Source organism: Hipposideros armiger, unplaced genomic scaffold, assembly GCF_001890085.2.
Source record: "Hipposideros armiger isolate ML-2016 unplaced genomic scaffold, ASM189008v1 scaffold_888, whole genome shotgun sequence".
Lineage (NCBI taxonomy): Eukaryota > Metazoa > Chordata > Mammalia > Chiroptera > Hipposideridae > Hipposideros > Hipposideros armiger.
The window spans coordinates 439,671-464,460 of record NW_017732238.1 but is presented as its reverse complement, the minus strand read 5'-3'; the positions used below and the strand labels follow the sequence as shown (position 1 = coordinate 464,460).

The 24,790-nt window shown below is 52.1% G+C and overlaps 1 protein-coding gene across 6 annotated transcripts in view; it reads left to right on the top strand.

Annotated features, from left to right (window-relative positions):
* The window catches only part of CAMK2A (calcium/calmodulin dependent protein kinase II alpha), a 60,774-nt gene extending 43,066 nt beyond the window's left edge, over positions 1-17,708 (top strand). For 2 of the 6 annotated variants that reach the window (XM_019630069.1, XM_019630070.1), the window contains 5 exons: positions 916-964; positions 7,332-7,407; positions 10,112-10,206; positions 14,065-14,293; positions 14,537-17,708. In XM_019630069.1, coding sequence (XP_019485614.1) covers positions 916-964; positions 7,332-7,407; positions 10,112-10,206; positions 14,065-14,293; positions 14,537-14,540 — 453 coding nt within the window. In that variant the 3' untranslated portion in view covers positions 14,541-17,708. Of the gene's footprint in view, positions 1-915; positions 965-7,331; positions 7,408-10,111; positions 10,207-11,134; positions 11,240-14,064; positions 14,298-14,536 lie in introns of those variants that run through there. The other 4 variants (XM_019630072.1, XM_019630075.1, XM_019630071.1 and 1 more) reach the window with 3 other exon arrangements.
* Positions 17,709-24,790: the final 7,082 nt, after the last annotated feature.

Here is a 24,790-nt window from a genome sequence, read left to right as displayed (position 1 = left end):
GCTGGGCCTCGAACCCTTGCTCCTGCCTCTCTCCTGCAGGCTGCACTGGGAACCCGGGGCGGGGAGAGGGTGCTCAGGGCGTGCTTGGTACGTGTGCCTCGTGTGACAATATGTGTGTTGTGTGTGCGTGTTGTTGGTGTGTTTCTGTTGACACCTCCAACTCCACGGCCCAGACCAGCAGCCTGACAGTAGACCTGAGAACTCCATTGGATATGAAGGGTGATTTGAACCCTATCACACATCCAGCCCTTGGCTTCTCGCTTCTCCCCGCCCTCATCTCAGGGCTCGGTTTGTGTCAGTTGCGGCGAAGGGTGGGGGGCTTGGTTTGGCCAAAGTGGTGGGCACCGTAGAGGCCCTTCTTGAGCAGGGCAGAGGAACCACCGGCCCCTGCCTCTGTGTTAAGGTTCCAGCGGTGACATGGTGGCCCACGCCCCTCTTCTGATTGCATTGCTATCTCCCTCAGCTGTGTGGTTTTTCTCCCCCTAAAAAACCCAGCCTCTCTCATACTGGGCTTCCCTCTTTCTCTTTCTTTCTCTCCTGCCAGTGTGTGTATCCCTTCCCCATTCTGTGGCCACCATGTGCCTCTCTGCACCCCCACATCCCCTTTGCCCCCCTCAAGCAGACAGGGCTCAGGAACCCCTTCCAGCTCTTCCAGAAAGGCCAGGGTTCTCCTTGCATCCATCCCTTCACCCACGCCCCGCCACCCTCCGCCACCAGCCACCTGCTTAGCTGGGCTCTTCCCCTCCTTAGGCTTGGAAGTCTGACAGGGTTTTCAGGGCAGCATCTGGATGGCAGAACCCATGAGGCTTACAGAAACCGGGCCGCAGCGTCAGGCAGCCGGGGCAGCCCCCCACTGGCCATGTCTCTTCCTGTTGGTCAGGCAGGCCTCACCACCTCCCCTGTTTTCTCTGGCAGGAATCTTCAGAGAGCACCAACACCACTATCGAGGATGAAGACACCAAAGGTAGGGGTGGTCTTGCCTTCAGCGTCTGGGTCCTCGGGCCTCTTGGAAGGCCCCCTTCACTGACAACCCCTGGCCTGACAACCAAGGGTCCTGCTCCTCTGCAGAGAACCTCATTTTGGCTCCTTCCAGACAGGAACACCGTCTCCCCATGTGGGATACTCAGCCCACTAGTGGTACACACACAGATGGACTTTTCTTATTGTGGGGGTTATGCATTTACTTTACTATGTGTTAGAAAAAAGTAATTTAACAGATTCAAGTTATAAATGTATCATAGTGGTATACATCTTCCTTTTGAAATGTTTTTGAATTTCGTTGATTTTTAAAACATGAAGTAATGATAAGAAAGGAAAGGAAAGCACAAATGCAGAGAGTTCAGTTGACTAGAGTATGAGAAACGCTGCTGAACAGCAACCCAAAATGCAGGGGCGACTGTAGCCAGTGGCTAATAGTCCTCAGAAGCCCTCAGGTGGACGAGGGAGCAAATCCCTAAATAAGTGTGATCATATTGTAAGAGGGAACTAAGGAGAACAGTAATAGGAACAATGGCTGCCTTTTATGGGGTGCTTGATGTGTGCTACACTGTAAGTGCTTTGTATTGACCTGAACTTCACAATAACCCTATGGGGTCAGTGCTGTGGTTAACCCCATTCTACAGCCCAGAAAATAGAGTAGTTGAGTCCATTGGCCCTAGGTCCCATATCTTGTAAAGGTGGCGTCGGGTTTTGAACCCAGGCAGCATGGCTCCAGGGCCTGGCTCGTAACCACCGCTCTGGAGGTCTCGGTGTATGGTAAGTATGTGTGGAGCTTGGAGGAGGGACAATAGCATGCTGACTTCTTCTCAGAGGACACCAAATCCTTGGATGAGTCAGTGTATTCTGCTGTTCTGCCTGCATCTCGCCCTCCTCGTCCCCCTAGAACAGGGAGACCATGGAGCATGGGGATTCTCACACTCAGGCGTGTGTCAGGGATGCCTGGGAGTCTCTGAAATCTAGAAAAACACTGTGGACCTGCAGAGATCACAGCTGTACCAGTTTAGACATTTTTCAGGAGTTTAATTTGCCTCTAAAAGAAGACAATGGTGGAGAAAAGAGCATTTTATTACGTACTATATAGTTTTGCACAATTGCAATTTAGGCTTTAAGGCAGTTTTGACACACGAAACACCATGAGTGCCTCTCAACTCTGCCAGGATACCCTGGAAGATGAGCGTCACCCTGGATGTGTCCCTCTCTGGTCATTCCCAGCTGGGGGAGTAGGATGTGGTCACTATAACAATAACCTGGCACTAGAGCAAACCAGTTTTCTATGATGGCACTAGTAACAACCTTTAAAAATACAATGTCTTGAAGAAGCATTCCCTGTTAGGGTCAAGTCAGCATGCTCAGTCCCTCCAGTATGATTTTCTAATCACATTCCTGGCCCTGCCCCTGTGAATTCTGATTCTGTTGGTCTCTGTTGGGCTGAGGCATGGCGTTTCTAAGACGTTCCCCATATTTGAGACTCACTGTCCCAATGGTAAGATTGGGGTTTTGAGGAGACTTGTTGTGGCCTCACAATCCTGGTCTCAGAGCAGACAGGGACCGTGGAGGTGAGCTGGCTTTGTGCTTCTTCACTGGGGTCTGTTAGCTGGGTGACCTTGGACAACTTTTCGACCTCTCTGCGCCTCAGTTTCTTTAACAGTAAAGAGGTGATGATAATAGTACTAACCTCAGAGGGTTGCTGTGCAGATGAAATGAGAGGCTGTGTATTAAGTGATTATACAGTGTTTGGCACATGGTAATTGTTTAATAAATCTTTTTTTTTTTCCAACTAGAGCTTGTGGTTGACAGGAAGCCACATGACATTTTTGGAACATCAATCTTACTCAAAGATTATTTTAAGGCAAATATTTATATATTAAACAGACAGAAATATTTGGAAGAGAATGCAACATTTGTATGTGCTGTTAATGTAAAATGTGAGCTGCCAAAGACATTTTCCACCTGGGGTGATGGCTCCAGGCTGCAACCCTGAGGCCCCACATTTACAATCATAATTCTCTGCCTTAGAGAGAGGAGGATGGGAAAACTTGTGAAGTCTTGAATTTTAGTTCATCTAGGCCCCTTTTACAGAGGGACACCTGAAGCCCAGCAAGGACAAAAGGCACATCCGGCAGAACTGGGACCCGTTCCCTGCCTCAGTTTCCTCACGTGTAAAAGGCCAGATCTAATGGAAGAGAAGCTGGCTCAGCCATAAACATTTCCCCATGTTTGGCAAAAAAAAAAAAAAAAAAAAAAAAGCCTGTGCTTCCCTCAGCTTCTCTAGGCCTCAGAGAAAGTTTGCAGAAAACCATTTTCTGGTGTTAATTTGTTAAGTCTTCTTCCTAAGTGAGAATAGCAGCTGGTGGGGTGGATTCTGACCTAACATTAAAGTTAATTAGAAATGTCATCCTCCGGGGAACACTTCCCCCGAGCAAAGGAAGGGACATGAATATTTCAGAGCACCCCGGGCTTCATGCACAGGCCTCTCGCCCTCTGAGCATCACTGGGCTCTGCAAGCCTCCCTCCCCACTCCTGTACCTCCTCCTGGTCAGCTCCATGAAAAATTAATTTTCCCTCCAACCCAAAGAGCTGCCTCAGCATCTCAACAGAGACTTTCTGGGAAACAGCAGTCAGGAATGCTGATTCCATCTCAGCCTCAGCATTTTGTGTGAGCTTGAGAGAGTGTCTCAACCTCTCTAGGGCCTCAGCTTTCCTGTCTGTAGGGGAGTACTCCTGGACTGTTTGGGGGGACACCTGGAAAATGAGAAATGCCATAGGTTGCTACTGAGCTGCTGCTGGATGAATCCCTCACACAGCAATGGGACTGTTGAGGGGCCCAGAACCAGAGGGAATATCTCCAGATGTAAGGAGCACTAGACTCTCAGATCTTTTGTCCCAGAGAATGAAGCTAGGGAGATTCCTGCCCACTAGGTTTCAACTATTAGCATATTTGGTGTCCTGAATGGCTGGAGGCACAGCCAAGTTAGGCACTGTCTCAGGCTGTATTAATAGAGGTATAGTGTCCAGAATGGGGAGGGGATAGAGAGTGCTACCCCAAACCTGATATTCTGTAATATCCAAGCCATGCTTGGGATTGTGTGCTTACACTCAGAGATGCATCAAGATAGCTCAAAGGCTCTTGGAGAGTAGATGTCCAGCTTGAGTCAGATCCTGCAAACCACATCCTGGAGGGCTTCAACCCTGAGAAGAGAATTATCAGAGAGAGGACATAAAGTCTGGGGGAGCAGGCACGGGCCCCAGAAGGCAGAAAGGGACCAGAACTATAACGAGGGGCTTTCAGGTGGACAGATTTCAACTTGAAAGAAGAATGAGGCAGGTACCAGTGTTGAGATCTGTCCAGCGGTGTGGCAGGCTGCAAACCCCAGTTTCAACCAAGACCAAACCGTCACATATTAGGCTGCTGGGAAGCACCCCCAGCTGAGCTTAAACGCTGTCCTCAGGAGAACTTTCAATTCAGAGACTTGCAGATGATTAGGATCACAGTTCTCACTTATGGAGTGCCAGGCACTGCTGGGAATGCTTTATATAATGCACCATTATTTACATAAATGTGTTGATATAAAGGGCTTGGAACAGTCGCTGGTTTTTAGTGAGGATCACATATGTATTAGCTATTTCTACTGACATATTCTTAACTCACTTAGTCTTCAGAACTACCCTATGAGGTAAGCACTATTAGTAGCTCCATTATACATATGGGGAAACTGAGGCACGGGCAAGTCCCTTGCCCAAGGTCACACAGTTATTAAGTAGCAGAGCCAGGATCCAAATTCAGGGAGAGTGGCTATAGAATCCATACCCTGGACCACTTTGCTGGCTTCTCTGAGATGGTAGTAAGAAGTAGCCCAAGGAGACAGAACATTAAGCACAGGCTCATGGAATATCACTGTGGGAGAATTCTTAAAGTTCAAGCAGAGAAGGCAAGGGAGGTGGCCCAGGTCCCATGGCCCTCCGTGAGCACGTGGACTCACTCTGGGCCACCATTTTGATTCCGTGTGGGAGAGGCTGGAATGAGGTGTCCCCTGGCAGGGGTGGGTTTCTTCCTATCGTCAGCCTCCAGCTTCCACGAAGAAGGGCAAAGTTGACCAGGAGGTCAGGCGCTTGGGCTCCTAGGGGAGACAGAGGCTATCAGGTGACTTGGGCAACTCCAGACAACAGGAGAAAGACAGCAGCCCCAGGCCCTGGTTTGATGCCGTCCACTCCATTCATTCATTCATGCTGCCTCTGCCTCAGCCCCAGGCAAGGTCCCAGAGTGACCTGGCAGAGTGCATGGTCTAAGATGGACTCATTCCCAGCCCTGGTGATTCTTAGCAGAGCCAACGGAGAAAGAATTCATTATTCACTGTGGTGGTTGACACTGAAGATAATTGCTATGTTTGCTGAGCACCCTCCATGTCCCAAGAGCTGTGCTGGGCAGGGGCTCCTGTCCTGAGGGGCATATGGTGTGGGTGAGAGTGTGATGGGCTTTGGAGCAACAAATGTTGGTTGGGTAGTTGGTCCACCGGTGTAGACTATTTAACTTCCCTCACATCCAGTTTGCTCACCTGTGACGTGTAAATGATAACCACGTGAAGTTGTGCTGTGAGCCTTCAAGATTCCAGAGGCTGAGCACACAGCATGATGCCCGTCACGCTCATTCATTCAGTAATGAGTGCCTTTGGGGGCAAGCCTGTTCCAGGCTCCATGGCCCATCCTCCACGGAGCTCAAATTTGAGTTGGGGAATAGACAAGCATATGGGCCCCCCATGTAAGGAAGCATCTTGGGGTGCCCGAGTCCTGTGGAAAACGCCCTGGGCTGGGAGACAAACTCTGCACCTTATATGTTCTCTATCCTTGGGCAAGTCACAACCCATTACCGGGCCTTCCATTTCCCCAATAGTGTGATAAGGAAGCTGAATCCATGGTCTCCAGGGGTTCTGCCAGCCTGGATGTTCTGTGACTCTGTGTCCTCTGAATCTGAGGCGAGCTCGCCAGTATGAGATGGGGTGGGGAGGCATGGGCAGTGATAGGGAAAGAGGCAGGGACAGAGCCTCAGCCAAGTGTGGTCTCTCTCCCACGTTCCCAGGCTGAGAAATGGGCTATGTGTCCATCTACCTCACCTGGGGCTTCCTCATAGGTCAACGAGCTGACCAGGTTTGGAGCTAAGCGTGAGCCTTGGGAAGGAAGGAAGGAGGGTCTGCCCCCTGGGAAACCAAGTGAGGCTTCTAGGAGGCCTGGCCTGCTGGGATCCAGGACACCTGGCTTTAAATTCCTTCATCACTGAGGCTCAGTCTCCTCAGGTGTCGGGTGGGGGAAACTGGCCCTGCCCACGTCCCAGGGTGTCTCTGAGGAGCAGGTATGACAACCGTGTGAGAGGATGCAGGACATGGCATTTACATGTGTACCTACTGTGTGCCAGGCTTTGTTCCAAGTGCTTCGTGCACATCATTTCGTCCCACCCTCATCCCACCCTGGGAGGGGGCACTACCATCTCATCTGACAGACTGGGAAACAACTTTGTGGCCCGTGGTTGCACAGCTTGTAAGGACCTGGGATGGAATTTAGAGGAAGCCTATCTGGTACTAAAAGCCGGGGTTCTTTCCATGATATGTTCGGCACTGAAGGAACAAGAGGTGATGGTGTCTCCATTTTACAGATGGGAAAACTGGGGCTCAGGATATCACACACCTAATAAGAAAAGCGACACTGAACTGTGTACTGGAAAGACAGAAATTTGGCGTTTCAGTGGTGGTAGGGGAGGCCAGGTCTCAGCAACGAGGATTCATTATGCCTAGAAAGCTCTGGAAAGCTCAGTGCCTGATTCCTATAGACATCCAAATGGAGCGAAAAGCTCACCCAGACCTAGGGGATGCGTGAGCCCTAAGACCTTCCTTCGCATCCCCAGTTTGGGGCACTAGGGAGCCCCTGGTTCATGGCTGCTCGTAACAACGGCCACAGTGGACCTTGTTTTGATTCAGGAGGCAAAGCAAGGTGATAGGGAAGCATATTTTGGAGGTAAGAGCTGATTTCAAATCAGGCGTAGTGTCAGAATGCCCACCCCCCATGCTTCCGGAGGCGAGGACTGCCAACTGACCCTGGCTCTGTCCTTTGTAGTCAGGGGAACTTTCATACCTTTTTCACCTTTCTGGCCTCCGTTCCTTCTTCTGTGAATTGGGAGGAATGATACCCACCTGCAGGGGACACTGTGAGGATAAATGAGACAACCTCCGTGAGTCCCTCAGGTCCCAGTGCAGGGTCTGGCACACGATGAGGACAGGAAATGGTAGTTGGTGCTTCATTACTATCGCGATTCTACTATTTCTGTGTCCCTTCCTGCCTTACAGTGCGGAAACAGGAAATTATAAAAGTGACAGAGCAGCTGATTGAAGCCATAAGCAATGGAGATTTTGAGTCCTACACGTGAGTCGGCTGGGCCCAACCTGCATGTCCTTCCTGGATTGTTGTTCGGGGAGGGGGTCTGATGGCTAACTTTAGGGGTCCTCGTCTCTGACCCTCAGTCACTCACTCTGCATGTGCTGTGAATCAGAATGAACTCATATTTCTGCTTTGCATTCAGACTTTATGCTTTTATTAAGCTTTCTGTCCACAATGCTTCTTTATATCTCAGTCCTGTTCCTTCTCCTGCTCCTGATATCTTGTTCCCCAGGAGGAGCTCCAACAAGAAGACTCCTTTGCTTCCCCAAGGAAAGAGGGGGTGGTTTCCACTGCATCATGGGCCTTATCAGGAGATGAGCTGGGCAGGAGGGATGGGAGGCAGGCCCCTCGTCAGTCTCACCGCCTGGGCCAAGGTCCTCACTCGGGACCTTCTCAGACCTCTGAGCTCAGCTGGGCAGGAGTGGAAAGGAATCCATAGGGTGTGTACCTCCAGTGAGCTGCGGAGGAGCAAAAGGACCTCAAAATGGAAGCTTAAATCCTCTGGGGAATAAGGCAGGTGCACAAAAATAACATAAAATGAAACAGGTGATATGAGATATCCCTTACATACGTGGGCCAGCGGTGGGAAGGGTGGCTGTGTGCAAAAGGCTGAGCTGGAGCGCCCCCTGGTGGTCACCCACGCCTTTCCTGGTCTGGTCCAGGAGCAGGCCCCCAGCCTGCCCTCAGCTGGCTCCAGGGAGACGGAAGATTCTGGGCCTAGACCTCAATTTCTCAGCCAGGGCTGACAAGGTCTGGGGACCCCACGTATGCTTTTTGGTGGACAAAATCTGCCAACTAAGGCAGAATGACCCTTGCCTCTTGAGTTCAGGTGATACAGGAGCAACCTGGTTGGTTGGGGTTTGCTCCTTGAGCAGCCTGTTCATGGTTTCTTCTGTGCCCAGGAGCTGGAATTTGTCTCCCAAAATCTTGGGAGCCCACTGTGGGAGGGTTTCAGCTGCAGTGGGTGGCAAAGCCCCAGAAATCTACCAGTTATCTCTGAAGGAACAAGGGCCTTGGAAGGTGCAGGTGTGAGACTGAGGCTGCATGTACGTGTGTGTGCATGCATTTATCCACGCATGCACACTTATGACTGGGTGCACCGGGGGTGTACACAGGCGTGTCTGCACATGTGCAATGGGTGTTGCATAAAAGCACGGAAATGCGCTGCTAAACAGGTTTTGCAGCCAGCCCTAGAAAGGGTTAAGTCAGCCATGGGAGAGCCTGAGAGTGGCTCTGGTAGGACACAGCCAGGGAAGGAGGAAAAGAGAGGTGGCTTCTGTGGACTCTAAGCCTCACAGAACTATTTCTGCCCCCAGCACCCCCCTCCCCGCCATGAAGTCACTTCCTTTGGCATCTGTAGCCTTCTCTAGGTTCTGACCCCTTGCCTTGACCTCTGGGGTACTTGGTGCCCTGAGTCTGGCCCTGTGTAATCTTGGATAAGCCCCTTCATCTCACGAGCCTTGGTTTCCCTACACATACAGTGGAGTTGGAGCAGATGGTCTCCAAGTCCCTTTGGAGATTGCGATGCCCAGAGACCTCTTGGAGAGGGGCTTCCTCAGTAAGAGTGCTCCATCTCCCTGATGCTCAGAGCTCATACCCCTAGGCTTGGAGGATTCTTCCACTGGAAGGGTCCTGAGCATCCCATATGGTTGGAGCACAGCTCCCCTGCCCCTGGCTAATTCACCTGGAGAATTTGAGGTCCTGAGTAGAAAAGCAAGTTGTCTGGGGTCAATCACACTGACAAGACAGTCAGGGCAGAACAGGGACAGAGTACCCGGCACTCACCATGATGTCCAGCTCAGAAAATGCTAGGCCTGACACCGTCCTCCAGTGTCTCCAGTTCTTCCCCAAGGTTGGGATCTTTGTCCTGGGGTACTTCCTGTCCCTGGCTTCACTGTCATTGTCATGGGGGTCCATGTTGTGCCACAAAAGATCCTGGAGACCTGGGGGTGGGGGAGACAGTTTTTCCCTTCCCCTACCTGGCTGTCAGGGTCTGTCAGAAGACTGAAACTTGGAAGAGAGCACTGTGCTGAAAATACACAGCTGAGGGCCTCCCAGGCCACGCCCTGTACGCCTTCCTCCCAAGCATTGCTTCGTGGGATGCTATTTTCCTCATTTTACAGTAGAGGAAACTGCCGCTCACAGCGAAGGCTGCTGCTAACAATAGGGCACCTTTGTTTAAAATAGCAAAATGCACCCCCTCCAGGGACACACCTGCTTGGTGAGCACAAGTCACTTTAATGTGAAGGATAGGGTCCCCTCCCTGGTAAGACAAATTAGGAAAAGACCCCTGTGGATCTGCTGCCCTGGGTGAGAGGTGGGGACGGGGTGCAATTTGGAGAGTAGCATCCAGGCCGAATGGTCCTCTCTGGCACCTAGTGCAGTGCAGAACTCTGCACGACATTCATGGTGCTCTTGCTTGGAGAGATTAAGCCACCTGCTGGGCAAATGGCAGAACCAGGACCTAAACCCAGGCTATTCAGTTCTAAATGGCACCAACCAGTCAGCGATGCCCCCACACCGCACAGTTTGCAAGCCCTTTCCCATCCACCAACCTCATTGATCCTGTGAGGTGGGTGCAATCACTTTGATTTCACAGGCTCACCCGCCTCAGATCCAGGCCCTTGAATTAGAGGGTGGCTCTGAGAGGCCACCCCAGCCCCTCTTTCCTCTGACTTCCTCCCCCCAGGAAGATGTGTGACCCCGGGATGACGGCCTTTGAACCTGAGGCTCTGGGGAACCTGGTCGAGGGCCTGGACTTCCATCGATTCTATTTTGAAAACCGTGAGCAATTCCTTCTCTCTGGGGTGCCTGTTGTCTGCTCTTGTTCCGGTTGTCCTGCCAGATGGCACAGCAGGGTGACAGGCAGGGCCCAGGGGCGGCTCAGGAGCCAGCGAAGAGGAAGAGCCTGTGTGGATAGGGTTTGGCACCATCTTGGTTCCCTCTCTGAATCCTGACCTGTGTGACTGCCAGCTGTCCCCCTGTGGCTGAGGATGGGGACCTGAGATAAGCGTGATGAGCCCTCTCAGCCCTCGGTTTCCCATGACCCGGGGAGGGTCTGGAGAGGGCCTTTATTCGGATTTTACAGATAAAGGAACCCTCCCAGCAGGGCACACACCCAAGTTACAGTCATCTTGACACCGGGGCCACCCCAGCTGCCCAGATAGTGCATTGTTATGCAAGTGCCCCCTGTTGGTGGGCAGTCTGGAAAGAGGAGCTTCCCAGAGCTCACACTGCTGTGCCTTGCCTGTTTGTCTAGGTCTCTGTCTGCATGTCTGTCCTTTCTGGGCCTCTCCTCCGCAGGAGACACCCGGCAGCTTTGCAACCAGGGACTCTTGGGGTCTGAAGCTAGGCCTGACCTAGGGTGCTTCTGCCTGTGTCCATGTCTCACCTTGGCCAGCGGACAGACAAAAATAAACCAAAGCATACACAGCTTGGGATCATCAGCTCAGGACCCAGAGAACGGCCCTCAGAGGTGGCATATCCAGGGCCCCCCAAAGGGAAGGTGTGTGCCCCTGAGGCTACACTAAATGATTTCCAATGCATGTGAGCACTGCTCAAAACCGCATTGGTTCTCACAGTGAGAAAGTTGGTCCCTTTCCAAATTCTCTTTCAATATGTCTGGTTCCATCAAGGGGGAAAGGCTCAGTTGGGTGCTAGTCTGTCTTGAATACCTCTTTAACACTTTCTAATTTACCTCTTCATCAAACAGGGGGCAGTCTCAGGCTCAGATCCCTCGCAGGCAAGAGTGTGGAGCTAGGATGACATAACTTTATTTCATTTTTCCTGGACTTCTTATTAAAATTTTATTCTGTGATACTGGTTGTTCATTAATGATTGTGCTAGAAAGCTTTTAAAAATAAATTTATATCAATTAATAAATTGAATCGATATAAGGAAATACTGGAATGAATAAAGTAAGTACAGGTGGCACTTGTAGATGGCTAAAATAAAGGTGGTGTTTAGGTGACTGAAGTATTGGGTTGTCGGAAAAGTCACGACGCATTTTTGCAACGAAAAACATAGAAAAAATACGTCATGACTTTTCCGACAACCCAATAGGATCTAGTCCAATTTTTCATCACACAGAAAGGGAAACTGAGGCCCAGAGAGGCGAAGTGATTTGTCCAAAGAAAACCAGAACGTTGGTGTCAGACCCCAGTCCTGACTCACTCCAGTGCCCTTCCCTTCGCAGTACTCCCCACTCATCTGCACATTAGTGGCCCCCCGCTGGACACTGCTCGTCTGTTTGCACCCAATCTGACTGAATCTTATAGAATACAGGGGCTCAAGAGCACCCCCAAAAAGCTGTGAAGAAGGAAGTCGTATTTTTCCTTGATAAACCAAACTCTGGTTCTCCAAGGCTAGCAATGGAGGTTGAATTCTCGTGAGAAGAGATGTGGCTGCAACCCAACAGTCCCCATCACCCTAGAGCTCCCTGTCTGATCTCTGTGCCATCTCTCTACTGGTCTGTCCTCTGGGGGTGCTGGTTCCCTCGTGTATCTTCACAGAGCAGAGCAGAGACCAGGCTGAGCTGGCTCTAAAGGCTCAGGGATAGCAAAAGGGGAAAGAACACAGAGAGAAGGCAGTGCTAGCTCCTAGCCGGCATCCAGGCAGTCCGCCCTATCACAGCACCTGCCCCCTGGACTCTAAGCAAGAACATCTAGTCACATCAAAGGACCAACAAGAATAAGACCCAGAGTAACTGCCCGCTCTGGGCCAAGTCCCACACTCCTGCCTGCTTCTTCCTGCTGGAGGACCCGGCCCTTTCTCCCATGCCATCCACGAGGGTGAATGTTGGAAGCCTACAGTCTGTGCAAGAGACACCACATTAGCATGGTTGTTTCTTTACAAATCCCCCCTCAGGACCCCAGCTGTCACCAACCACAGTAAGGCTCGGTGCCCTCAATAATGCTAAACTCTGTCCCTTCTGGGGTTGTTGTAGATCGTCCTAATGGAGTCCCCTCAGGAGACTGACTTCTTTTAGTCAGTTCTGCTGCATTCCTTCCAGAAACTGGCCTAGCTTGGGACAAGTCAGATTGCTTCTCTGGATCTCAGTTTCCAGATCTGCTAAATGGATGTTGAACTAGACGGTCTTGAGTGCCTCCAGAAGCTGTCGAGGATGCTTACTGAGGCCTTCTTGCACTTTGTAGGAGGGCCACTGGGTGACCTCTGACCTCTGAGGTATCTCCCAAGCCTGTCACACAAAAAGCTCTACATTTTCTCTGAGAGCCTGGAATTGTAAAAGTCCATTAGTCTGCATATCTAAGACTCAGTGATTTTGAGTCCTTTATCCTAAGCCTGGGGTAGAGTGTGATTATGATATTAGGGGGTGGATACTATTGGAAGCTGTCTGCAGTCCTGGGGGAAAAAAGACAATTTAGGTGTTTTCAGAAAATCAGTGGCTCACAAACCTGGCTGGGCATCAGAATCTGAGAGTGGGGAAGGGGACCAGGGATTTTTAATATTACAGATTCTTGAATTGGCATCTCTAAGGGTGGAGATGGACTCTCTGTGGGGTTTGGACCTACATTTGGGCTACACCTAGGAAAAACATAAGGGTGGCTCTAGAACCCAAGAACCCAGTGACCCTTGTGCAGCCCCTTCCTGGGGTCATCGTCTTTCTGTGCTTTGGTTTTCTAGCTTGCTGAAAAATTAGGAGTTCCTAGAACCAAAATAATTACTACTACTACTACTAGTAATAATAATAATAATAATATAATAATAATAATAGTGGTGTCATCTAATATTTCACATAGAGAGAGCTGGTTTCAGGCATTTTTGTCAGTTCTGTCAAGATTGCAAGAGCTATGCATTTCTCCCTAACCCTGGAAAGTTCCACGACCTCACCCCATGACCACCAGTAGCATCCTTACAATTCTAAGATTCTAAGATTTTACAATTTTAATATTCCCCAAGTTTGCATAATTGTACATGTTGAGAGATGGCAAGTGAGGGGCCCCCAGGCCATAGCTGGACTGCATATATGTTTCATGTGGCCTGCATGATGCTTTAAATTTTAATTCGATGCCAATAATGAAAAATGAGGCATTTTCACATAAAAATCCACATTTCTAGATCCTTTTGAAAAAGTCAGAAGGTGTAACAACACGGGTCCCACTAACTCACATAGCAACCACCAGGGTGCACTCTGGAGATGAAACACAGTGCGCTATTCACCACAGTCTCCCCCACTCCCTATCGCCTCCCTGACCCAGAGGCAAAGGGCCAGTAGCCATTTACCATCTTATACCTAGCTCAGTCCCTCGTTTATGTTCTCGCCTGGCCTCTGTAAGGATCTGGGTTTGCGATTCTGGTCTAAAGTCATCTGATTCTATAATCCTCTTAGTCCTATAGTCTTGTGTGTCTGTGACCCTATGATTCTAAAATTCCATTCCCTTGTGCTTGAAGAATTTGGTGTGTCTGAAATCCATTGGATCTAAGCTGGGATATGACCTAGTCATCTAGAAGTCCTGCCTTGACTCCCAGATAGCCAAACCACGTCAGAGACCCCTTCTCTGGAAAGGAGGCAGGCAGAGGGGTCTCTACTGGGAGGGTCACTGGGAGCTGGAGAAGTGAAGACAGTGAGGCAGGAGGCCCTCCATTTGCATCTCCTCTGCCCCCTCCCATTCCCGTTTGCAGTGTGGTCCAGGAACAGCAAACCCGTGCACACCACCATCCTGAACCCCCACATCCACCTGATGGGTGACGAGTCAGCCTGCATCGCCTACATCCGCATCACACAGTACCTGGACGCCGGCGGCATCCCCCGCACGGCCCAGTCAGAGGAGACCCGTGTCTGGCACCGCCGCGATGGCAAATGGCAGATCGTCCACTTCCACAGATCTGGGGCGCCCTCCGTCCTGCCCCAGTAAGAGCCCCTCCTTCCTGCCACCTGCCATTAGGACAATCTAAAGGAAAGGGGTGGTGTTGGTTTGGAAGGGGGATACATGGGGAACCTGGCTGCTGGAAGGCCACGGGGTCTGGGCTCCGTGGGTCCCATAGGTGACAGTTTGAACTCCATCTAAGGAGGTGGGGAGGGGTGGCTGCCCAAGGAAAATGGGGCACTCTCAGAAGCACCCGCATTACCCACCACACATCCCGTGTCTTACAGTTGAAGGTCCAGGCTGGGGGCACTGTTCCGCGGAGATCTACCCTTCGTCCGTGGAATGAATGTGGCCGCTGGTTCTCCCACTTGGATTTTGCTGGAATTCCCCCAATCACATCACCCCACTACCGCCACCATCACCTTCATACCTGCATCAAGAAAACCTGCTTGTTCACAAAAGTCATCATGTCTTCAGAGCAAATGACCCTGCCTGTTGCTACCTGTCACTCTCTCTGTCCCCTGCCCGGGTGGGGCTTCCTCAGGCCTGGGTGCCCTGGGTGCTGGCCCCGAGGACCCTCCACCTGACCGTCGTTGGCCTGGCTTGCCTAGGCTATAGGCCAGAATGTCCAGCTCTGTGTTCACCAGGGCTTGGGGAGAAGGCAGGGCAGCGCCAGAGGGAATGTGGCATTGCCGTCAACCTTCTCCCTGATCTCTCCTCTTCTGGGGGTCCCCCTGGGAAGGGCAGATGAACACCCAACCCCCTGAGCCAACCTCCCCAGCAGGAGAGAGTGAAAGAGAAGCGGATGCCAGGAGCCTCCTGCCTCAGACTGCCTCCCTAGCTCTTCTCCCGTCCTGTCCTGCCCTCGGGTCTCTGCCTGACCCTTCTCCCTCAGTGTGGGGAGCGAAAGCCTCTCAGGGTGCCCCCACTTTTTCCTCCTTCCTTGTCTGATGTTTACCTCTAACACTAACCACCCATTCCACCCTTCCATCAGGCCCGGAGAATTCCAGCTTCGTCATTTCTGAGGGAGAGAATCTGATTGCTTTTGGGGGGCAAAAGAAAGCAACGTTTAGGTATCACTCCTACTTGGACCGCATGCCTTTTTATAGCCAAACTTCTGTGTGTTTCGTAAATGGATTTTGCGTTAATGGATATTTATGTAATCACTAGACCTCTCAATTATTGTGAAGAGGGTTGGGTTGGGTTGGGAAAGGAAGTGGGAAGAGGGGCGAGGGGTAGTTCTTTTTTCTGTTCTAGGTCTTTTTTTTTCTTTTTTCTTAATGCCATCTCTGAGATGGACTTAGTCACCTGTGGTCACCCGAGGCTGAGGTGGACTCAGTTCCAGCAGGAACGTCCTCTCTGCCATTTTGGTCCCAAGGTTCCTTTCAGGACTGAATCAGATGTTAGCGCTGCTAAGAAGCAGTAAATCAAGGCAGAGGAAGGGGGAGGTTGTCAGGATGGAAATATTGGACTTTCTTTGCTTGCCTCCCCAACTAGTGTCCTTACTACCATGTTTCCCAGAATTTGACCCAATCTGTGTGCCACCCCCAGCAAACCCTCCCCCCCATCTCTGGGGGCGGTTCATGAGCATGTGTCTTCATTACCCACCCCCTCGGTGTCTGCTGGTCCAAGCAGAGCCCTGGAATGTCTACTCTTCCCGCCGGGTCCTGCGGCCGTGGGTCAGCGTTGCTGTCTCCCTCTCTTCCTTTCTCGTGCCCTCTTCCCTGGGATTGACTCTGATGTGGAAAGCCTTGGCACGTCCACTAGGATCTACTGTCTGCACCGTTTTCTTTGCATGACTTTATATGCAGTAAGTATGTTGAAAAAAAAAAAGAAATGAAGAAAAAACACTCAGCAAAACCAATCTACATATTTTGGACAAAAAAAATAATAATAATAGAGGTTGTATTCTCAGTGTCCGACTCGGAAATATGTTGCTGCCTCTCTGTGCTTTTGGCCTCTGTGTGGCCGTGTTTTGCCAGCATGAGATACTGTCCCCTCTGGAGGATTTTAGGGGAGAAAGAGCCATATCCCCAGGGATTTGGAGGAGGCAGTGACTCCCCTGAACCCTTTCTGGGGAGTCCTGGGTGGTGGGTGGAGCAGGAGTGATGCAGATGTTTAATCCAGACCTTTCTGAGTTCTCCCCTCAATCGTGAGCTGTCTGCTGGGCTCTTCTCACAACTGCTGCTGCCCCAGGGACAAGTGAGGCAGGCAGGCCAGGGGCTACAGGCCAGGAAAGAGGCTGCCCAGGCCTCCTGCTCTCCAAACTAGTCGATCACTAGCCTCTGTCCTTGGCAGAAACCCTGTTGCCGAGGCCCAGGGGTGGACTTCCCGGTAAGGCCCAGTGATCCTAGCATCCCAGCAGCAAAGCCGCCTGCCTCTTGTATGAGCTGCCAGCTCCCACAGCCACCCCAAAAGCCAAAGGTGAGGGTGTGGCCTTCACTAGGGGATGCTGCAATTACCAAGGCTAAGCCTAGTCACTTTTGCAGCCTTGGTTTCCCCATCAGTTAAAGGGGTTAAATATTCCTGCCCAGCCTATGTTGCAGGGCTGATGGGGGATCACACGGGATGGCGCAGTGAAGCCCAATACACCTGTGAGAAACGACAGGGTTAGTCATTGGCTGGACTTCTGCCCCATTCTGGGCCTGGCCAGTCCCCTCCCCTCCCCTGTCTGCCCCTCTTTCCCCTCTTTGGTGCCTGTCAACTGCTTGTCAGCAGTGGACTGTGGGGGCAACAGCCATGGTTTGGGGATTATTGGGATTCCCAGGCAAGTCCTTTCCCCGCTCTGGCCCTTGGTTTCCCATCAGAGGAAACTGAACTGGAAGATACCAACATCCTGCCTTTCATTTGCTGACACACCTCCTGCCTACCGTGTCCCTCTCTAAGTGCCAAGGAAGTAGTAGCAGGACCCTACCCCAGGCTGAGAGGGCCCCACTCCCAAGACCACGCCTACTGGTGGGCAGCCCGCTAATGTGGACCACAGAGCACCAACGTGATCCTGAGGCAGCAGGCAGGGGAGACTGGCAGGCAAAGCGGCCCAGAGCTCACCCCCACCAGACAGTCAAAGTCTGTGCTCCTTCAAAACACCCTGTAGATGCAAAAAATCCAGACCCAAGACAAGACCTAGGCTTCAGCATGCAAACACGTTTACAGGAAAGTATTCTCCTGGGTTCATGCCCACTGTGGCACTAACCCTGACCATGGCCTCCTGTCTCCCTTCAAAGGGAGACACTCTGGGGGGATGTGTTTGCCAGACTCCCCGTGCTGGTTTCTTTGTTACTATTTGTTTGGGGTTTTGTTTCAGTTTTTTCTTTCTTTTCTTTTTTTAAAAAATATGTGGCTGTGAAATTGAATGACCACTGCTCAAACTTTCTGCTATTGGGGGGGGAGGGGAAAAAGGGGGCGTCTGTTTTATTCTTGGTGTTTTCAGTGCAATAAATAGCTACAAACTTCTGTGCACTTGCTGTCTCCCTGTCTTGGTCAAGCATATACTTGGAGGTTTTTGTTTGTTTCCTGCTCTAGATCTCCCCAGTTGCAAAATAAAAGCCCAGGTCTTCATTCTGATGGGATTAATTTGGTCAAGGCTGAGCCAATCACTGTGGGATTATGCCTTGACTGCATGCTCTCACCTGAGAGCCAGGGGTGGGGCTGGCTTTCTCTCAGGCACAAAGGGGTTGCCACAAATAGACAACAGCAAAGCCTCCCTCCTGGGGCAAGGCTCTTCTCCAGGCCTGGAGTTCTTGTATAATGAGAAGATTGTTCCAGCGGAAGTCCCTCCCCACCCATTCTCTTCCTTCATTCCAACCTCACAGACAAGCCCCAAGGCCTCAGGGCCCCTGGAGATTGGTTTGGAGATGGGGATAAGGAGAGGAAGGGTCTTTCTACTCACAAGCTATCTGTGGATCGAATACATGCGGCAGGAGAGAGGGATGAAGTGAGAGGCTCCACTCCATTGGTTCATTAGAGGCCAGCCCAAATTGCTCCGGCAGAGCCAGGGTGGCGATGCAGAGAATTTGGCCCTCCTCAGACCACAATCATCCCGGCTGGCTTGCACAGGACTTTCAATGCTAAACCTGGGATAGTCCTAGGCACACCAGATAAACTAGTCGCTCTAAGCCATACCCCCTAAGAGACCAGGATTCCACAGAGCCGAGGGTGTGTGTGCCTTCTAGAGCTCACAACCCCCTGCAGACCATGCTCCTGGGATCCCGGGGTTCCAGAATTCCTGCACCAGCCATTTTCGGGGTCCATCCTCGCTGCTGCTGTGCAGAGTGACCAGGGGGCATGTCTATGGGGCATGTGCCTTTGCACACACATGAGGACCTTCACAGTGAGAGCAGAGGCCAAGGCTGAAAAAGGCAAAGGGGCGGGCTGCAGAGGGACCTGGGGGTTTCCATTTGCACCCTTGCCCTAGAGCTTAGTGCCAGAACTCCCAGCTCCACCTTCATGTGCCTTGGTTGGATCTCCTTCCTGGACAGTAGAAAGGGCTTGAGGCTTTGGCTGCTATTGCAGACAACTGTCAGCAGGTGGCAGCACAGGAGCAGGTTACAGATCTCAAGAGGCCTCCTTTACCTCTCAAACAGGACCAATTCCACTTAAAACACTATTAATATCTCATGAAGTGTGACGCTTTATAGTTCACAAATCTTTCATCACACGTCTTGTCCCAGTTCTATTCTGAAAAATGAAGATGAGACTCAGAGGCAAAGAGGCTTCTTGCAAGGCAGCCAGGGCTTGAGCATAGACCTCCATTCCCTCCAGGGCCTCCTGCGCTCTGGTCTGTTTCCCTGTCTCTGGACGACCAGCAATAGTGACTGGGATGCTCAGGAACCCCTCTATCTCTGACCCTCTGTCCCTTCCAACTATTGCCTCGTGTCTCAGTTGTCTACACCCATAAGTTTCCACCACCTCACTGCCCATTTACTTCAAAACCTGCTGCACAGGGCTGGTTCCCCCTCATTTTCTTGCTCAGCTCAACACCTCCTTACCCTCAGGACACAGCTCTGGCATCTTCACCAGGAAGCATCCTGCTCTGTCCCTGTATACCCTGGGTTCAGTCCTTCTGGGGGCTTCCACAACCCCTCTATCCGCCTTACATAGCCCTCTGCTTGGAAGTCATCTAAGCAAGCATCTACAAACCTTTGCGCTCCTTGAAGGCGGGGCAGCATTACTTCCACGCTCAGTCCACACGCGGCAGGCATTGTCTCTCTTGCGTAGAGTAGCCCCCTGGCAGATGTGTGCTTGTAGAACAAAGGACTGGATGCCGTAGAGGCTTGGGCATTACACCTACCTCTGCAATAACAATGGCATGCCCTACCTCCTTTATGGGTGCCCTACCCCCTCAAGTGGGCACTACTTTTCTCTTCATTCCATAAACGAGGAGCCTGTGGTGCCGAAGGTACAGGAACCTGCCCACGGTGGCCTAGTGCATGAGGGAAGGTGAGATTCGGAATCCTAGCTGCTCCAAACACCTTCCAGGACATGCTGCAGGTGGCTGACCTCCAAGGAGGGCCCAGAGGTGAGCGAGACCTGTCTCCTGTCCCCAGGAATCCCTGACGCCACCTCCAGAGGGTGACAGCCATGCAGAGAACCAGAACTCAGGGCAGGCTGGGATGCGGGCTGGACCTGGAAGTGCCAAGCAACTGGGGGTTCTGGGGAGGTTTTGTGCAGATGCTCTGACAGGTTCAGATGTGGGGAGAGAGTGAAGGCAAAGGCTGACAGCTCAGAATAGCGTGTCAGGAAGGGGTGCGGGAGAAGGGGTTGGGAAGGAGGCTGAGGGGGGCCAAAAGTGTCAGAGGGCCAAGTATTCCCAAATATACTGGGCATGCCTTTCCAGGGCAAGAGTGGGTACCCAGCTATGGAGATAGCCTTCCCCAGACCGGGGTTGAAGTAAATCTCTTAGGAAACATCACCCAGTAGGCGATGGGAGTGTTTGCACAAGGCAAGGCTGGGCAGGTCCAGTCCTGTGGGAATGGCCCCCTCTCCTCGTCCTTCCTCCCAGAAGAGCCCCACCCTCCCTTCTCCACCTGGGCCTGCCAAGGTCTAAAAGGCCACTTCCCTCTGGGCAGCCCGGCCCTGCCATCCCTTCCTGGGCCCTGGGCCACAGCTGGGTGTGGATGGCGCTGCCTAGAGATAGACTCCTCCTTCCCCCAAGAAACAGAGGGGATTATCTCCCACCCCACGTGACCTTGGGTAAGTTACTTTCCCTCTCTGGACCTCAGTTTCCTCATTATTATCACAGTGGGGTTGAACCTATGATCCCCAAATATGGGAACAGGGCTGGTTGCCACAGTCACCCAGGGAGTTTGCTAAAATTACAGATGTTTCAGGCTCCACCCTCAGAGGATAAGCTACATCGGAGTGGGGCAGGGCTCCAGGCAGCTGTAGTGTTAGTGAGCACCCTTGGGAAGTTTGGAAATCCTGCACCAAGCACCCTGTTTCCCTAGTTCCCACAGTCACACTGGGAGCTGGAAGAGCCAGTTATCAGCAAGCCCCACCCCAGCCTTGCCTCTTCCCCATCCCACTCTCCTGACTCAGCTAGGTCAATATTGACCATCGGGCCCTCCCCTGCCTCTGATTCCCAAGCCACCCCAAGCCCTGCAGCTGAGACCCTGACCTTGGGTCAGCAGAGTCAAGGTCAAAGCAAGGCTTGGGCCCCAGAAGGCTTTATTGCGGTCCCACTCCTGCCCTGCATCCCCTACCTCCTAGGTTTGGCAGGGCATCCAGGTTCATTGGAAAATACATAGGGCTCCGAATCATCAACTCCATCCTGCAAGAGGAGAGAATTCTCTGAACCCAGTTTCAAAGAAAGGGGTTCTGCTCCCCCTGCAGCTCGCCATGGCATGACCTCTAGCAGAAGGCTGAATATTGAGCAGGCAGAGGCACAGAGCTCCCTTTTGCCTGGGACTCTCCCCCGAGGCACATCTGTGAGACACACTGTTTCCGTCCAACCCATTCATCTTACAAACGGGCACACTGAGGCCCAGCCTCCAAGGGGCCATGGAACTGGAAGGTATCTGCAAGCCCTGGGCTTCCATCTTGGCCGGTTTCTGGCTCGAAGCACACCACACCCGCCCTTCTTGTCCCTGGGTAGTTGGACCCAGGAGCTGGGTCTCAGTTTCTTTATCTATACAAGGGACAGTAGGCTCATGTGAACTATCCCACCTGGAGGGTTTCTACATGCCATGTTTTGCTAAGCACTCTGATCATTTTTTTTTAAATATGCATTGAACATCTATATTATCTAATCCCCTGCCAGGGCAAAGCTATTCTCCCCACGTTGCATCTGAAGACACTGAGTTCAGAGAGGGGAAGTTAACAGGTTCAGCCTGGTCACACAGCCTTGAGCGGTGGAGCCGCGACTGGGCTCTGACCTGTGATGTCCAAGTGGGCCTTGGCACTACAATTTTTGAAGGGATGCAGCTCACAGATGCTGTGGACTTCCATGGGAAAAGGCTTTCTTTCCCACAAATAAAAAGTGATCCTGGATGGGGGTGCTGGGAGGAGGCCTCCATGTGGCTAGAGGGGGCCAGCTGCTGCTCTGTCCTGGGGAGAAGGTTAGACTGCAGGAAGTCAGGCAGAGGCGAGCTAGGGGGTGCTGGCCAAGATCCGAGGGAGGGTGAGCAGACGGCCCTGGACGCCCTTCCAGGGCAGGGCCGGCGTCAGTGAGGCCTTAGCCCCAGAGGGAGTGGCCTAGAACTCAAGGAGCCAAAACTTTCCATGAGCCACCAACAAAAAAATGAGTCTGAAGAAGAGTGTCCACCACAGACCTGAAGGCTCAGCAACCCAGGGTCACGTGGACTTTGGAGAGGCTGGAACCGTCTTAACTCTTTGCTGGCTGTCCCCAGAGCCACCAACAAACTGCTTTCAATGTGATGCTATATCGTGCAAAGCTGTGAACTGGCACTGTATGTCCTTAAGGACACACAGCCAGGGAGGAGCAGAGCTGGGGATGAAACAGGGTGTGTGTGGCTGAGCAGCCTGAACCCCACCCTCCACGATACCCTGCTGCCACCCCAAGTGTTCTGGGGTCTAAAGAGTGGGATATAAGAGTCTTAACTTCATGAACATGAAATGGGTATCTCAGAATGTCGTCAGTGCCCATGCAGGCTGACGGGGCTGTCAGGGTTCACCAGTTAGTAAGGCTGAGCCAGTCCCCCCAAGACCCTAGGAATCCACACCTGGTGAGGATGGATAGAAAAGAAAGTATATGAAGACGAGACCTAAAAAGACGGACAGGATTCCCATGGGTGGATGGAAAGACACTGGATCAGGACCCTGGGCCTGCTCAGGGTACCACGCAGGGATGAACTTGCCTAGGGCGGTGGTGAGGAACGCAGGGGACAGGCCCACTGAGGACCAAACACCAAGGAGACCCCTATGATCCCTGCTGCTGTCTGTTGACCCTCCCTTAATCTGGGGAATATGGCTGACCTTAATGATAAGGCATCCTCCTCCTTCTGCTCTCCCTCCTCCACCACATTGCCCTCACAGATCATAGGCTGGAAGTCACTACAGATGGTCCAGTGACTTATCTCAGCACTTTCCAGCACTGCCCAAGAGAACACTTTCTCTGATGAGTTCCAGACTAGGAATGAGGGCCCCAGGGCACCCTCTACCACACCCCAGTCAGGCACAATACGCTGCTTCCCAGGGCCCCCCATCAGCCTGGGTCCATGAACACAGATATTAGCTGAGAAGGAGAGCAGAGCACTGAGTAGGGGTGGGGAGCCCTGGGCCTGGCTTCAGTTCTAGCACATTCTCACTCAGGACCTTGGGCAAGCCCCGCCCCTCTGGCTGCTAACGCCTTGGGTCTGCATAGCAGTCTGATCTGCACAGAGAGACTGACGGGGGCCCTAAGTGAGCCATGTCGTTTTACACCTTTTGAATTAGTTGTTCATGTTTAAAAATAGGAAATTTCTCATCGAAGTTCAGACTTCCAACTTCTCTTAAAAAGCTGGGATATGTAGGCAACCTGGGCCCACACTTCTGAGGGTAGCTTCCCCCTTAAGGGAGGTATGCTTTCTTCCCTAGGTCACCACAGTCCCCACCACTCCCTCTTGTCTCTCCAATACTCACTGAGAATCAGTTACCACTTATTGTCCTGCTTAGACCTACAGCTTTGCTCACTCGGGTTCCCTTGTTTGGCCCTGTAGGCACTAGGGTTTGTCACCTGCTAGGACAGTCTAGCATTCCTGACAGGGGTTCTACTCCAGACGTGGCTGGTGTTCCCTTTCAGGTGCCTGCTGTGCTGTCATGGAGTCCTCTAGCAGGGGGTCCCTGGTCCCCAGTTAGCTCCCACTTGCAGTAGGGGCCTGGCTGGGGTCTGTTCTGAGCCAGGGAGACCTGAAGTTAATAAAAGGACCAGGATGGGAGCAGTAAGGAGATGGCACAGTCAGCAGAGGGAGGAGAAAGGTGGTGTGTCGGGAAAGGCTGTCTGGGAGCAGCGGAAATGGGAAAAGCAGGACAGCCTGGAGGACTGGGCCAGGGAGGGCAGTCCAGGAACCGCAGGCCCAGAGGCAGGGTGGTGAGCAGGGGGAAGGAGAGCGAGGAGGATGCCAGGCAGGGGAGGTAAGGCAGGGGAGGTAAATCTGGGGAGAAGGGGTGTCTATAGACTCCGAGGATCCTCCAATCGCAGCCTCAGAATCCAAGGAGAAGCCTAGACTCCTAAGATCCCCACTTCCTGATTCCCAGGACGGGGCTGGGTAAGTAGTATGTACAAGGCCATGGCCTGGGCCTGGAGGCTGTCTTCGAGCTAGTAAGGAGAGCCCAGGACAGAGGCACTGGGGACCGAGCCACTCTGCAAGGGCTGGCGCCAGGGGCTCTGTTATCAAGGCTGGAGCCTGCCCCCTGGGTGTGGGAAGAAGCACCTGAATTGTGAAATTCATGCTTACATCCTCTGCAAATTAGCAAACCTATCTCTCTACCCGCACCCGAAAGCCCCAAACAAAAAGGGGTGGGAGAGGGCTTGGCCCTTTGTTAGGGGAAACTTATTAATATCCAAAATATGCAGCATGCAGTGGCCCTTCCTTCTACCCCCAATCAAAGCCTTTGCAAACACCTGGACCTTGCATTTGAAAGGCTCTGGGCTCTTTTATATGTCAAGGTCCCGCCAGGAGGAGGTGTGGAGAACCAGGAAATTCTTCTAGCCTGGGAAACTCTTGACTCCTTCCAACCCCGGTCTTCCAGCTCTCTCTTCACCTGCAGGGAAGTCTGGGGAACAGCTGCAGAGGGAAAGGGGAATGCTTGAGCGCCCTGGTTTGTCCCCAGCTCCGTTTGCCTCAGCTGGGTAACCTTCTGAACCTCAGTGGACCTCTGTTGGTCCATATGTATAATGGGGAACTAAGAGGTCTTTAAGGGCCTCCCTCATTCTCTTCATCATCCTTCCTCAGCCCCACCCACCCGCCACTGACACAGAGAAACGGCAGAGCAAGTGTCAGAAGTCAGGAGAGCCAGGACAGGAGGCAGCTGAGCCTCAGTTTCTTTATCTGTCCAATGGAGCTGGAAAGCCCTGTGCTGCCCACCTCATGGGGCTCAGCAGT